Source organism: Pseudopipra pipra, chromosome 6, assembly GCF_036250125.1.
Source record: "Pseudopipra pipra isolate bDixPip1 chromosome 6, bDixPip1.hap1, whole genome shotgun sequence".
NCBI lineage: Eukaryota > Metazoa > Chordata > Aves > Passeriformes > Pipridae > Pseudopipra > Pseudopipra pipra.
The window spans coordinates 44,357,557-44,374,358 of record NC_087554.1 but is presented as its reverse complement, the minus strand read 5'-3'; the positions used below and the strand labels follow the sequence as shown (position 1 = coordinate 44,374,358).

The window sequence follows — 16,802 nt, the reverse complement described above, 5'->3', positions numbered from 1 at the left end:
TTCCTGTGTTATGGTCTTCTTTCTAGCCTTTCTTATAATGCACTTCTTTCAGCTTGCTTGCCAACATTAATCTTAGACAGACACGATCTAATCCTGTGTCCCAGCCTTTTTTCATTTTAAGGAGGAAAAATTAAACCACAGTTGAATGTTTCCCTAAAGGCAGTTATTTTTCTTCCTTTCTTATGATTTCATTTGTCCACACTCAATCTTCCTGCTCTTCTGTAGTCTTGTCAGATGGCTATAAAATACCTGTTGCTTAGAAGCCCAGAAAAATCACAATTACTATTTGTATGTGTTGAAGCGTAAGATTTCCAGTAATAAAAGGAGGCCAGAGGCTGGCAGAATACCATCAGGTTTAACAATCTTGATTTTTCAACTAAGAAAAGGCCAAGTGATAGCAGATAAAGAAGAAATTGGGAAAAAGAAAAAGGTAAAAATAACATATTAAAATAAAATAACTACAAACGAATACCAATAGAAGCTAAATCAAAACAGAAAGCTAGAGGAAAACTAAAGATAAATGTTATTATGGAGAGATACAAATATTTTAGGACAGTTTCCCAGCTAGAGATAATTGACCATCTAGTCAAACACAGCATACAGATGTAATTGCCCATGAAGCATATGAGAAAAAACACATTCTCTAAGTTAAAATTTCTATAAAGATAAAGCCATTTTGTGCACAGATACTGGTAGAAGCACCTTGCTTGTTTAAAAGCTCTGTTCTAAGATAGCATTTCTGGAAGCAGAATGGAACAACAAAAACTTTTTTGTATCCTTTAAAAGTTGTTATTGTGCTATGAACACCTTAGGTATTAAGTCTCTCATCAGCACATAAGGGGATTAATATGTATAATTCCCATTAGTCTTAATAGGAGTAAATCCTTCTTCAGTAATGGAACAAAAGTTCATTGTATCTCTAAATTAATGTTGAATTTTATTTTGTTTTCTATTTATTTTACAAAACTTAGTATCAGCATGAGTGATAAATTGCAAATGTTTTAACAAAATTCACTGAGCCTGATTGAGTGTTTTATGAACTGATGCATTTGTGCATTATTACCTCTTCTCATTTCAAGGAGCTGAGTAATTTGGATACCATGCCAAACTTTTAATCTTATTTTGGATGGTATTGTAACGGGAGACTACTTGCTGCTGAGCTAATAGAGATTTTTCAGGGATTTTGTTTAAATGACCTTTTTAAAATTATCTTTTCTTCTTAGCTTATAGACCAAGTGACTTTCCTTTTCCTTTCCTATGCTGTATAGGTTTAGTCATAAACAGTAGCATTGTACTTTAGACTTTATTTAATGGTTTAACAAAAAAATTAAAAAGCACCCTCAGGTATTTTTATATGAGAAATCAATGAAGTTTGAGTTTCCTCAGTGGCAGGGAAAATGCATTTAATATTTATTACTACTTACTTGTGGAACTTCAGTGAACTGATTAGGTATTCATCATTCACTGATGTCTGCCCTGCCACTATATTTTGCCCTGAACTGTGGATGTGATGTGAACTGAAAAGAGAACATTTTTACAACTTACTGTAGTGGCAAAGACTTGCAATGCCACTAATGATTTTCTCAAGGCAAAGCAGTTTTTTGCAGACATTTTATAGTGATGAAATCGGAATGAAATTCATATGCAAATTGGTTTGAACCTAACTGCAATACTGAGAATTCTGAGAATTCAAATCAGTATTTTCCAGCATGTGTAAAATCACAGCATATGCCTGTATGTGTGTTACTCTATGTTTTTTGTTAAAGTTTACAGCTACTTGATAGTAACAGATAAAATTATTTTTATTTGGCTTCCATAGGATGTGAAAATGGATGCTGAGATTTCTGATACAGAAGTGGCTCCTCACTCTTCTAGTTGGCAAACTCAAAACAACTTTTTGTCCAGCTCACTGCTCTCAGATTCAGGCTGTAAGTATTATATCACAGAAAAAATCTACAAGTAACGTATTCTTCTCTTGTAACACCTTTTTTACTTGAAAAAGTAAGGCACTTTACTTTTCAAAAAAGAAGTGCTAGAACCATCTTAAGCATCCTTCTGTGTTTTAGCTTTAGATACTGAATAGATGCCTTCGTCTAGGAAGTACTTCATTACGTCCTGCTGATAGTTGTTTGGCGTTTTCTAACTAGGACCTACAATATATTCTGTTCATCACTTAAACTTGTGCCAAAGAATAGGGCTGCACTTGGATTCTGAATCTCTGCGTGATGAATCATACCTCTGTAAGCTGTGTATCTTTTCAGGCACCGGAGACATCCTAAATTATGTTCTTTCCCGGATCTTTCATGGGTACCAGTTAGGCTCATGCTTGTGTAGCATTTTCACAGTAAAAGCTAAATTCACTGTTTCCACTTCAATAGTGTTTGTTAACTGTTCTTTCTATCCCCTCATGCATATACAACTTGTGGTCATGTAAAGTCACAGGATCTCTGATACAGCAGGAACTTGCTCAATAAAAGATAGGACATGGTAGCTCTTGATCTGGTACAGGCACATCTTTGCATAAGTGTCAAAAATAACTTACAAAAAAAAGGTGTTTTTGTTTTTTTTTTTTTTGAGCATATCAGTACACGAGTATCAGAATACTTTCCTTCGGAAGGGTATCACCTTCCATTTCTTTTCAATATAGCCAGTTTGTGTACTGGCAACCTATTCAGTAAGTAGCATTCTATGTAATAAGTCGTATTTCAGGCTTCATTGTACTTTGAAACTGCTGCATCTTAGAATGAGTGCTGCAGTACATTACTGCTCACTACTAAGTCTTGAGTTGATCTGATGAGGTTAAAGGTAATTGGTTTCTTTTCCTTTCACAATCTGTGGGCTGTGGTTAGTATCTTTTTGCAGAGCATACTGAATAACAATAATGGGCATAAAGCATAAGAGCAAATGCCTCCATCCCATCTGTATTTCAGGAACACTTTACCCTGACTCAGAGTTGATTTTTCCTTTTTCTCAAACTTCATCCCCGTCAAAGTCTTGCAAATCAAAGTACAGTACAGGCTCTTTTTGATATAGAAAAGAAGTAACCCATGCCTTGCAGGCATGATGGACTAGATGACCTCCAGCAGTCACTTCCAATCTCAACAATTCCAAGAGTGATTCCACTGCAAAAACTTACTGAAATTTAAAAATATAGCATAAATGTTCCTAAAATATTACAATGTCTTTATATTGTTTAACGTGAATGGAACTTGCTAGAACTTTGTTCCTTTAAAACTTTTTAATAAATTTTAGGCAGTTGTAAGAGAAATAGGATCCATGTGATCTGAATACCAATCTGATTAAACAGTTCTGTGTATTTATTCTCTTATTCAACTGTTTTTATCAGCACTAAGCACTAAACTTTCTGGATCTGAAAAATAAGTGATGAATGAAAGACAGTAGTGATTCAATTCACTGCTTAGTGGTTATGGCAGTAAGGTATGTGGATTACTCCATAGACTTTGGTTAGTGACCTGTTATCACTTTATGCTGAACCTGATCTTCACCAGTCAAATGTGTATTTTGAAGTTGTTGCTATAGTTCCTGAGAACAGTGAAAATTCTGCAGTGGTATTAACACTAAGGGGATTTTCCAGTGAGTGGCAAATGATAAAGTCAGCTACTTCAGTCATGATAGTGAACCATGAACTTTTAATTTCAGTAATGATATTAATTAGTTATAATTTGAGACTTTGACAGTGAAGTATAATTTGAGATCTTTGCTCCCAAATCTCCTGTAGCTTTTAATAAATCTACCTATAGATGTCATCTTCTATTTTCTGTGATTAATTATCTCCTATCTTCTTAGGAGAGAATGGACTGGGGTTTTTTTCATTTACCTTTTGGAACTGTTTGCAAGCCTTTGTGATTTATGTTTCCTCATTCTGTCTTTTTTAAATTCATGAAACCCTACAAACTATAGAGTCAATAAATAGTACTAGAAACTTTCTTCTCAATATGGGTCTCTTTGTAGAGAGCACCAGGAAGGAGAGAAGACACGTTTGATATAATTTAATTATCTGTGAGGGGGATCCTGAGATTGAATCTTAGAAGTGCTTGAAGAAAGGACGAATAATATGAGAAGTAAATAAGGGAACAACAATCTCCGTCCATATATATCTTTCCTAAAAACTTGCCAATGCAGCAAACAGTTAAAAGGAAAAGTAATTAACATTAACATTCTGTTTTGTTTCTGGTATAATTTCTGCAACTATAACAGCTTTTCCATTACAAACTATTTCAAAAGATGTTGTGGGAATGTGCTTGTATTTCTATACCCATTTTCTTAGAAAGGAAAAAGTTTAACTGAGAAAATAATTTATTCAAGGAAGCATTCATTAGACATGGTTTGCAGTCTGTATTATTATCAGCCCAAAATGGTTGCTTCAAAAAGTCACTACTAGTTGTTATCTAAAGAATAACCCTCAGAAACTCTTTTTAATGGCCACTGTATTTTCCTGAAATTTTTATTACAGGAATCCCTAGAGTTACACATGCTTTGCATTAGCTTCGTGAATTGAGTCCTGCCTTTCTCTTTGTACGTTTCATCACTTCGAGTTTTTAACCTGGATGGTTTCCCAGAAACTGTATATGTCTTACAGGCTTTCTGTTGTTGTTGGGAATTTATGTTCCAGAGCATCATAAGCTGTGACTTTACAGAGAAGAAAATAGCCACCAGTTTTCCCAACTTCTGTAGCTGAGGTCGCAGTCTTCTCTGACCTTTAGGCTCTGGTAATAGACAACACTCTTGTGTCAACATGATATATACTGTGAATGATATCATGGTTGAATGAAAATAAGTTGTCCTGAATGCAGATTTTATTGTCATAACAATTAACTCCTGCAGTGTATTGCAGATGCCTCTCTTTATCCCTCCTTGTATACTTTTTCATAAGTTCTTAAGACTATTTGTTTTGGCATTTATAAATAAGTAACATAATTAAAAGTAAAAAGACACTGCAACATCATTATGCCACGGCACACCGTTCTAGAACAAAACCTTCTAAGGCTGCTTAAGGATAAGAATCTGGAATGATTGGAAACCTGACATCATCACTTAGAAAAACGCAAATTGATTTAGTTTAGCAATGAACTTTATTGTTTTTCACCTTACTTTGAATACTGTCTGCAGGAGGTACCACTGAAATAGCATACAGTAGCACAGTTTTGGACCAATACTGAAAACTTTATGCTGCAAACTTATAACTCACTGTTATACTAATGTCCCAAACAGAGTGATTTCATTCTCCTTCTGAAAGTGAAAACATATCACTCCTTCTAATCAAACTGTGAAGTCTTGCTCCCTTTTAAATAACTTTTGGTTATATACTGCTACAATTTGCTGGATCATTAAAAATTGCACTCTACAATTTATTACAAACAATCAGGAGTACCACTTTTCTTACACGCTTATGATGTAAGGAAGGCCATTAGAAGAAGGGTATGTTGTTGTATAAGCTGATATCTGCTTTCCTTTGCTTAATTTCTTCCTTTTGCCACATCTGGATTTTTTTTGTTAGCATAAGATGTTTCGTCAATTTATATTGTCTAGATTTTGATGCAACATAATCTATTTAGAAATAAGCATTATTTCATGGCAACCTGCCATGAAGGTATATACACAGTATGGCAGCATATGAACACCTATTCAGTGTCACTTGTTGACTTTAGTCCATGCTTTTGGTTAAGATAGTCCTTCAGAAATTTTTTGAGTGGTTTGTTTTGTCTTATTTAAACAAAAATTCTGGAAAACTAAATGGAAAGTATCTTACTGAAATTAGAAAATATTTTTAAAATGCTGTCTACGTTTCTTCTGTATAAGAAAGCTCTTGACTCTGCCTGTATTATAAAGTATTAAAATCTGTTTCTCTAGAAAAATAAGTCAGTTTCTCAATTCATAGCCTTGTGAATATCGAATATTTATTAATACTGTATTACTTGCTGCATAAATTATAATATTGAAAAATGAAATTGATATTTTAAATAAACATCAATGGTCAGTCAGCAAATTTGGAGAATCATGGGTTCAAAAAGGCCTCTAAGGTCATTGACTGCATGTGTTTCTTTAAAGATGCTTAATTACTTTTTTGTGTGACTTATTTCTAGCACTTACGAAACGAATGGTTCCTTTTGATACAAGTGCCACCAAGGAAGATTCTACCAATGTTGCTGTCAGTGAAACGAAGCTGCAAGCAGAAAGAGGAAAGCAGTAGAAGATTTATGAAACCACACCAGTTTTCTCTGTGGTAAATTCCATTCCACTCTTTTATTGGTTTTGAAAAGTAATAATTCCATCTGCTATAGGAGTGATGCACTCTTAATGATTCATCAATTGCCAAACACTGAAATGAAAGAGCACCAAGAGTGATCCTGATGAAGTCTTGTGAAAATGTACGTGACTTGTACACCAAAGGCTTTCTGGGATTTTGCTATTCTCTTGTATTTATTTCTCCAATACTCCTAGACTAAATTTATTGTATTCCTGAAATATTATGAAGTGAAATACCTGTGACATTAATGTTAGCTATGAGCTTATTTATCCCTATACAGGAATTGTTCTGACAGTTGGCTTTTTATTACATTTAATAACGTTATTAATAATGAAAAAATATCCAGAAAATACCTATTATTATGAGAGTCATTATACAGTGTTGTACAGACACATTTGTGATTGTAGATTCTTCGGTTTGCAAAAATCATTTAAGAAAGAAGTGATAACGCAAAATTTTCTCAAATTATTGAAAATTCATATCTTGGTTTCAGGTTCAGCATATATCTGTTATAAGCTGTCTAGAATTATTCTTCTGGCCAGAGCAGTTTTATCAGATGGCCTCTGGCAAGGCACTTTAAAGCATCTGAGTCTCACCCTTCTGTATTAAGAGTGGAATGACACTGCTATGTGGCTGTGAAAATTTTAATATTAGGGTTTAATGATAGTTTATTTATTCTGTTTTATTCTCTGTTAGAGAAGATGTGGCATATTGATTGTAAAATGATATGGAAATATGATATTGCACATTTTTATTTGTTCAGATATCTATATTCTAAACAAATTGGATATAATTTTGCATTACAGGAGTCTCAAATAGCATATCACAGAAGAATTTTCTGCTGTCAAAAGAAATGCAAGTGTTTCTGATGGTCCTTGTTTTATTCTCCCTCTCAAGTGCTTCTGGGTCAATCACTACTAATGTGCTTTATAAGATTTGCCAAATCTGTCAGAGTACTGTAGCAACAATAATGCCATTGAAACCAGGTTTTTTTGTAGACTTCTTTCTATTTAGGAAGCCTATTTCTTCTCTGAAACAGTCATTTATTAGCACTGTAGGTGTCTCAGGCATAATTCACAGGTCACCATGTGCCACCTCAAGACAGGGCCTTATTTTTTCTTTTTTTTTTTTTTTTAAATTTTCTAAGAAATGTTTTACAGTCACAGTGGGTTCTCTGGACAGTGCACTTACTTAACAATCACATTGTCTTGTTTCAAACAGAACGTGCTGACAACATCAAAATGAAAATTCCAGACATGGAAATGAGAAAAAAATTGAGTTCATTCTCTTTTCATTTTCTATGCATTTAAGTTGCATAAAATTAAAAAAAAAAATCTGATTTGGTTAAAAAAGTTTTTCTTACCTTTTGTATGTGTATAATGCCGTGCACAGCAGCGCTGCCATTGGCTTTTTTCAGACTTCTGGCACATCTGTTTATTCAGAAGGTCAAGAAAGCAAAACAGGCACATCCATCTCTTCTGAACTCAACAAAAATGACAGGGACAAGAAAAAAACAACAAATAAACTTCTATTCTCTACAAAGACCGTGGATGTTATGAAGCAGTGTTTAGCTCAAGCCACAGTTACCTTAAACTAAACTTACTTTTAGTGGATCCAACATTTGTAATTTATTTTTTTAATTAGCTAAGAGCGGAGCTGGAAATACAGTATTCAAAATATTTTATTTAGCTTTTCTGCTGAAACATTAAAAATTGCAAAATGAAATGTCACCAGCTTGCAGACTTTATGGTACTTACAAATTATCACCAAAATATAGAAAGGTCACTTTAAAATATATTATGAAACGGTAAATCATGCTCTCAAAACACATTATGTTGTAATGGGGTCTGGTACGTGGATTGCTGATGGATAGATGTATGCTCAACCCATTTTACTGAAGTTCAAATGATTTTTGAGGTATAAGTGCCTTTTGGTAAATGAATTGGCCTTTAAGAATGGACCTTCTCAGCTGAGAAGTAATACACAGAAAAATATTGTCCTCTCTTTTTCCTAGGAAATTTGTAAAAATCTTCCACTTTTATGTTTTTATACATTTTTTTCTCGTAACTTAGAAATCTGAAGTTTTCTTAAAGCAGTATCACTACTGCTTTAGAGTGTTAAGGATAAGCAATCTGATCTCCCTCACTATTACATCAAGTGTTGAATTGATTTTTGTACTATGCAGGACAGAAATTACTACTAGGTGAATAATTTTAGCATTAAAACTTTAAATATGCTCAGTACTTAGTATATTTGCCATTGGCTGTGTGACTGGGTTTTCTGCGGAGTTTTATATCCTTTTATAAAATTTTCTAGAAGAGCTGGAATAACAGAAGTCAAACCACACTAAAAAAAAAAAAAAAAAAAAAAGGAATTTTTACTGACTAGACTTATGGACTCCAAAGCCAGGAAATTCTTTCTTAAATTTACCCTCTTGGCATGGCAGTCTAGATAGCATGTAATATTTGTCTATCTTCCACCTTTGATAGAGGTTCATATTACAAAGTGAATTTTGTTTCCTCTTTACTGAAGGCTAAAGTTCTATTCATGACATTATGTGAAACTGTCCCTTTGTGGTTTAAGAAATAATATTTTTTCCATATTGGCCCGAAATAGTACTCTACTGACCAGTTTCAGTTTTTAAAGTAAAAAACCAGATAATTTTTAAATAAAACGTTTTGTATATTTCAGATCATAAAATTGCTGTCCCTTCTGGTACTCAGATATTTTCTACACTTTAATTACCTGTTCCTCAATTCTTGCCCAAAGTAGTGGTTTTCAATAATCAACAGATGTGGTATCATACAAAAAAAATGGTGGTTTGTTTCTTGGTTCTGTTTAGCATTTGGTAAATCAGGAACCTTTTTATATATATACTAAGTACATACAAATCTGACAAGCTAATATCAGGCATTCTTTTTTTTTTTTTAATGCTGTCCTGAAATACAGTTGTTCATTATTGTGCTTTTAGAAATGCACTGGCCCTCTATTTCAGCATCAAATAATTGACACTTGAATAAGCTATAAATTTTATGCCATTCAGTTCCTTAATGTTTTACAGCAGACTTGAGAGTACTTCATTACTTTTGAGATTATATTTAGTTGATAGCCAAAATAATTTATTTTTTATTATGTAATTATGTCGTCCTAAGAAGAAATGTCAAAATAAAAATAAAACTTAGTCCAGGATAAAAAATAAATTTTTATAGTGTTTTCTTACATTTACTTCTCAAATTTTTAATGGAAGCCAGTCTTCAGTGATGGTGAAGGTACTCCTTGGATATTCAAAGCTCAGCCATGTTTTTATTAGCTTCTCCAACAAAGTAAATAAAGAAGATACATGAAAATCCCATACAACAAAGAAACTGCTGTTCTAAAATCAATTTTTGAGTTAAGAGATCTGCATATCAGTTAATTTCTGGCTTACAAGGCATAGTCTCTGCACTGCGTAGCACTGAATGTTTTTTCTTGAATGAAAATGCCAGTATTACCCTGGTATAATTTTTGTTGCTAAAAATGAGTAGTATGCAACCTGAATACATTATCATATCAACAACACTCAGAAAAATTTATTCATTAGTTTATGTGGGACTGCTTGTTACAGTCAAATTTTGGTATGACTATGTTAAAGCCATCATGTTTGTAGAATGTTAGTACCATATTCATCTCTCTCTAAACCCTGTCTTCACCCCACAGAAGCAATTGATACTGAAGTTAATATCTAGGGATACAGCCTTGTCAAAAATGGATGTGCAGAAGGACATCACACAAATTCCTATGGTTTTGATCTAATTGTAGAATTTAGAAGCAGATGTAGAGGAAAAGTAGTAGCAGAAGGAGTGGAAAGCAGTTTGTGATTAAATTAAAATTTCAGAACACTTTTATTCTTAATGTGCCTTAATTTAAAAACTGCTTTAGAGCTAGTATTTACACCTGAATGAAAGTGATCCCTGAATAAAATTCCATCTTGGATATTTTTTTACATGCTGAAATACTTTCTACTCTAGCACAACTCAACTCTTTACTGTAAGTATGTCTAGGCTGTTGGGAGTATGAACTTATTTGCTTTTCTATGTAAAGACCTAAATTGGAATTTAAATCTGAAGAAAATTTTAGTGCTGTATACAAGAGTACAGCAGAGCTGAATCCGATAAGCTAAGTCTTTCAAAAATCTCTAAACTAATGCCTCTGGGAATGTTGACAGCAAACTCAAAAGAGATTGCTGTGGTTAAAATCCAGCAACATCTAACATTTATCATTTATGCTAACAGCAAAAACTCTCGTTTCTAAAGCTGAAATTGCACATCTGTCATTTCTCAATCTGAAATAATGAGATTTTGTTTTCTCTTGCCTTAATAATGTCAAAATCTATAATGTGAAAATACACAGTGATGATATTTTTAAATTTCTAGTAATTTTATTTGGGAATCTAATAGCTGCTGTTTGAATCTAAATAGTTTTGGAACAGGGTTGTTAACATTTTTGTTAAAGTATTACATTTAAATACAAGAACTGCATAAAGATATCTCTTTTAGGTTAGTTTTGCTATCTTTGTTTAGGGACATGGCTCCTTAATAGGTGTTTTGTTTGAAAAAGTACAACAGTTGCTCTAGAGTTGTCTGTTATTTTCATCTGTCTTCAGACCAGAGCTGTTTTGATCTTAGACTGATTTTCTCATCTGCCACCTACAGTGCACTACTGTGACAGAAGACATTCCACATTGACTTACAGAATTATTGTCGATAGTTTTGGTAGTTGATATTCCTATGGAATTACATCAGTTTTGAAGGCAGTTGTTTCTTATAATATAATCTCTTTTCATATGAATTCTCCCACTCTTACTTCTTTACTAAAATAAAAGCTACTTAGTAGATGGACTAACATCAGGTCACATGCTGTCTAATGTTAAAGATTATCCCACAGGCCAAAGTAAATGTGTGGTACTACATTTGTCCAGATTTTCTGAATGGTACCATTTGATTCTACTATGATTTTGTAGAAGGAAATGGTGAAGGATAGACTTTGCTGCAGTAACCCTGAAATATTATTGATTCCAGGCAAAAAGTGAGACTAATTTAGGATGTCTGCCCAAGTGCTTGTATTACGAAGTATATTTCCGCAGTGTGTAAATATCAAATTGCCTTAATTGTAAACAGTTGCTGACATCTAAACTATTTCTGAAAAGTGATACTGAAATTTGCTAAAAATTATCACAAAGTATCATTCTGCAAACATGGATCTCTGTGTCACTCACATTGTTAAACAAGCATGGAACTGGAAGGCAGCCTGATCTATGTTCTGGCATTAGGCTCTTCACGACGACCACCAGTGACACAGTTTTGTACTTAGTGCGGAAAATGATGAAGATGAGCTGTGTTTTACTGCTGTCTGAGAGAACCTAGAGAACAGTTTGCATCTGTGGCATGAGCTATTTTCTGTATGGAGCTCAACGAGTGCACCATTTTTATTGAGGCTTTCACTGCCAGGTACAGCACTAACAGCAGTTTCATTCAAACAGCTGCAACCATGAAGACATCATGTAGCTGGCAGAACTTTTGTTGCATGTTTTGGCTAACAGAATGTCAACAAGTCCATCAGAAACCTTGGAGTTGTTTGTTTTGTCTTCACCGGAGCAGTCTCCAGCACAGTTACAAAGCTATAAAATGCAGAAACCTTCATCAGTGTGGGCTACATCAGCAGGGAGGCTCACTAGCCATCGAAGGTGAATCCATTAGAACGTTGTTCATTGATTGATTAGAGATCTATAGATTAACAAAAAACTAATCCACAAAGCTTTTAAAAAGTGGGACAAATTATTCTTATTTAATAGACAAAAGGATCTCAGTGAAAATGGAAAAATGAAGTATCAAAGTCAAGAAACATTACTCCCATTCTGTTTTTTCCAGAATGGGAGTAATTTCTTAAACTTCACTAGAGTGGCAGCCTTTTATAGACTGAAATGAAGCTCCTGAATATTTTAATCAACAGACATCAATCACACTTCATGTCATCTCTTAATGTGTGAGACTTGCTCGCTTTGATTTAGACTTAACTGTGTTCCATACTTAGGGAAATTCTGTTAAGTGTGCTGTGCACTGAATAGCAGAGTTTAAATAATTCCACTGGAGACAACTGATGTGCTACAGAAGGATTGCTGGCTGGTACAGTGTGTTTTAACATATAGACCAAATGTTCGAATTTCAGCTGTGGTATTACATTACCAGAAGAAAGTGACAAATAGAAAAATATTTAGACTGTAGGTAGGAGTATCAATTGAGTGTATTACTGTGGTTTTGAAGGCTGAAATTTCTATTTGTGCTTATTAGCAAATGCTGATGTTCTTTTTTTTTTTTAACTCGGAGAGTGCATGAAGGAAACATGTTATTCACTTTTGAGTTCTGGAACATGTTTTACCATTTTATGCTGCCGGTTTCTATTTAATTTGGGGTTAGCTAGAAAACCAACTGATTCTGATACTTCATTACAGTCACTCCTGATTAAGTTAGTTGATACATGAGTCATTTTCCTCCAGATCTTTTGTTTTCACTTCATTTGAATGAAATACAGTGGGTTTTGCATTTAGTATTCTAAAACTGGAGCAAAATTAGTCTTGTGAACTAGTATTTAGGTTGGGAAATTCTAAAACTGAGATTACCCGAGTGTCTCATACATGTGACACTGAACATATTACATTATATTTCCCAGTCAAGTATTGCTACTGCAGTACAGTATAAAGTGACCATAAGGAATCTGCAGAATTTCAACAAATTGTATGGATGCAAAATGTCTGTGTGCTGGTGTGAAGTCAGAAAGATTGGTTTAATTCTTCTAAACCTTATTGTATTGGTTAATGTAATAGATATAGGCATAGTGGAATAAAATTCCTCAAAATTGAATTTTTTCTTGACATAAAGTCCTTGAAAGTTAAGCAAGGAGTCTAGCTCCTCATACATGTTGAAGCTGACATTGCTGTAGTAACCAAGACTATTGCATTTTCCTTCAAACTTGATTTCTGAAATGTAAAGGTGTGTTCAGACTTTTAATAGCTATGTAGGCATCATGTACAGTCCCGTTTGCATAATTATGTCTCTTTCTTATAGACATAGACACGTATAAACATGTTCATACACTGTAAAATTTTACTGGTCAAAAAGAAAATTAATCCTTTTATGCTTGGAAATCCTGACTGCAGTAAAGCTAGCAAAAGCTCTGTCAAATATCAGTGGAGTTACAATTTCATGCTGAGTTTTAGAAAAGGGGAGAGAAATATTTTCTCAGACTACTTTTCATTGCATTTTGAAGGTCTGCAAGTCTACAATATGTATTGGTCTCATGAGCAGCAAATACTTGCTGAAAAATCCATTGTCTTATAAAAATAATTTGATAACAAACTGTAAAATTTTGAAATAATTTGGCAGTAACTCATTTTTCTATTTTAGATTTTTTCCAAAGTCTGAGAAATGGGATTTTGAGTTCATTTACATTCTTTTATAAGTACTTCTAAATTACATCAATACAAGCTTATGAAATTTGTAAAATTCTGAAATATTACAGGTATTTGTTCCACTCTAGTGTGGGCTACTACAACTTTTTCAAAATAATGAAACTGTCTCCAAGGAAAGTTAAGGTGTATCAATTGTATTTCATACTCACGAATAAATGTTTTGTTTCATATCAGTTTTTCAACTGATCTAGTAATTCATTGAGTACCCAAAATGGGAATTTTTATGTGAGTAGGGAGAAGCTAATTATATCTTACATCTAAATGCCAATGCTATTGATAGACTTTTTTGTAACAAAAGACTCACAAAATAAAACCACTTTTGACTTTTTTGTCCTAAGATATTTTTTGTTCCAAGATAGATTCACAAGGTGTTTGCAGTCCATTTTTTCCCAAACTTGGGAAAACTTGGCTGCCTTGAGAACAATGTAGTGAATAAAAAAAATGTAGAATCATAGAATTATTTAGGTTGGAAAAGACCCTTGAGATCAAGTCCAACTGCTCAAACTACTGCTTGATTATTACTTCCTGTAAATCACATGGATGCATGTAAAACTAAGTCTGCAATTTGTATTTTCAGAACACCTCTTGCAGGTTTAGGAACAATGCATTGTAGAAGTGTGCAAGGAGGAGCGTGCTGCCATGTTGTTGTGACACCCGAGTCCTTACCAACCTGTGAAGTTTGTGGTTACACACAAAGTGTGACTCATGTAGTATCAGAACACCAATTTTATTGTTGAGTTACTACATTGACTTCAGAATGCCTGTGCCTGCTTGATTTATACCAATATGAAGCCAGAATCAAATCTCATGTATAAAGCCTAAGTACCAATCAGACTACTAAGTGCTGAGATCTTGTCAAGTGGTTACAATATAAAGTATATGAAAGCTGTCTTTTGTGCTGTGAGTATGTTGCTGCAAACAGAGAGGTTGGCACAGAGTCTGCAGGTATGTTAAAGTTTAGTTAAGGCTCTACCAGGAAAATTCATGTTAATTTAATGTCAACATTTGTACCTACTTTCTGCAGTCAGACTGTAAAATGTTAGCCAATGAGGCAGTAACAAAAATATTAAACTACATTACTATTTTGCTGGCTTGGGACTTACTCCAAACTATTCCTGAAGGCAGGATCACAAATCTTTAATGCATCTCAGGAGATACTTAGTACCTTTGCAGGATCAAAGTTGCTAGCTGTACTTCTAATTTAAATAATAACATGAAAACTTGTAATTTTTGTAAGTTAACAAAATAAATTATTTTTCCAAGCAATGCATAGCATCTCTATTCATTTACGAAAGACTGCCAAACTTTTGTAAAGATCTGTTTTATGTAATTGATCTTTTTTGTTTTTGTGAAATACAGATGTGTGATGTGGATTTGTGTTGCCCAATTTTCTTTTTAACTTACCTCTAGGAACAGTAATATGATCTTGGATTTTTTCTTTTGTTTTCTTTCTCTCTTCTACTATAATATTTGTTTAAAAACTAACATGTTAGTTTTATTACAAGAATCAGTAGTTTTCTTCAAAAGTACGTGTTTAAAACACTTATTTAGGTTAAAGATTTGTTTACCATTAAGGACCAAAAAATCTGGCAGCAGTATTATAGTGTTACAATAGCATGGGTCTTTACATTGGCCATGAATGACAGAGTGTTTCCAGAGGTGTCCTTAATTAGGGCAAGCTGTTGTGCCTATAGCCTCTTACAGAGTGTGAACACGATTCATCTGGCTGAATGTGAGTTTGGACAGAACACATGCCTCCATATAAATGAACCTGCCTTTTTAGTCAACAGGATCTGTGGCATCCTTCATCTCACCCCAAAGTAAACAGCCAGGGTTTGATCAAATTGCAATAGCAGAGTTATTGCTTTCACATATGCTCTGTCCTCTCTTTCAGCTGTGTTGCACAACACTTTTTCCCCCTTCTTAAATCTGCTATTCCAGAGGCTCTACCACCTTTGCTGATGGTCTCAGCCTTGGCCAGCAGCGTGTCTGTCATGGAGCCAGCTGGTGTTAGCCCCATTGGACATGGGGAAAGCTTCTCTCAGCTTCTCACAGAAGCCACACCTGTAGCCCCCCACTACAAAAACCTTGCCATGCAAACCTAGTATAAGTCAGTATATTCGTTCTAGTTTTTACCTGGAAAACTAAGGTCAGTAAGGGTGAAAATACAGCTGATACTGGACAGTGTCCTGTAGCTCTGTCAACAGAAACTGCAACGCACAAGCAGTACATGAATAGGAGGAATCACTGATGCCACAGAAATGGCCTCAGGACAAGTTTTACTGTGAATGTTTTATATTTTATTGGAGCAGATATTTTACAGAAATGTATTTTGAAAGCATTCTTGCCTTTAACATAATGTTGTGGCCTAGTGCACTGTCAAAAGAAATGAAACAAGTCTTCAGTGCTTCTGAAGGAGGCACCAGCCTACAGCTGCTGATGGAGACTTTATTTGAGATGCATCCCCTGACAACAGAGCTGTTGTCATGGCAGACAAATAGACAGGGTCCTTTACAAGGGAAAACAAGTAGTTTATGCCAGTCTCCTTTTGAATACCTTAAGAATATGATCCTTAGGTGGAATTTAAAAAGCAGCACATACTACTGTTTGTAAAAGGCTGCCTGAGAACTACTGCTAGAAGCATCAATGATTCTACTGGACACAGGATGACTATGAGGGCAATCAATCAACATCTCTGATGTGCTTGGCTGTGTACCCCACTACAGCTCAAACAACATTTCTCAATGGGTAAGGAAAGTAGGTTGATATAAAGAATGGGCAAATTGGTTTCATGGGAAGTTTAGTTGTAGTCTCAGGAAAATGCCTTTGTTGTTTCCTCAGATAGAAGGCCCAGCTGGCCCAAGGTCTGTAGTGTGGACCTTACCTTATGCTTGTTTTATAAGCCAGGAACCCATTGAACTATAAAGTGGTAGTTCTTCCTGGCCTGACCCTGTGTGCCTCCTGGTGCCTCAAATTCAGAAAGGAACTAAACCAAGAGTATAAGGTTGGGCCTACGGAAGATTCCTGAAA

At 34.4% G+C, this 16,802-nt stretch overlaps 1 protein-coding gene across 5 annotated transcripts in view; it reads left to right on the top strand.

Moving 5' to 3' along the window:
- CEP128 (centrosomal protein 128) overlaps positions 1-16,802 on the top strand; it is a 181,196-nt gene that overhangs the window by 94,531 nt on the left and 69,863 nt on the right. For 4 of the 5 annotated variants that reach the window (XM_064658900.1, XM_064658898.1, XM_064658897.1 and 1 more), the window contains 2 exons: positions 1,820-1,928; positions 6,105-15,042. In XM_064658900.1, the coding sequence (XP_064514970.1) occupies positions 1,820-1,928; positions 6,105-6,211 (216 nt within the window). In that variant the 3' untranslated portion in view covers positions 6,212-15,042. Of the gene's footprint in view, positions 1-1,819; positions 1,929-6,104; positions 15,043-16,802 lie in introns of those variants that run through there. The other variant, XM_064658899.1, reaches the window with a different exon arrangement.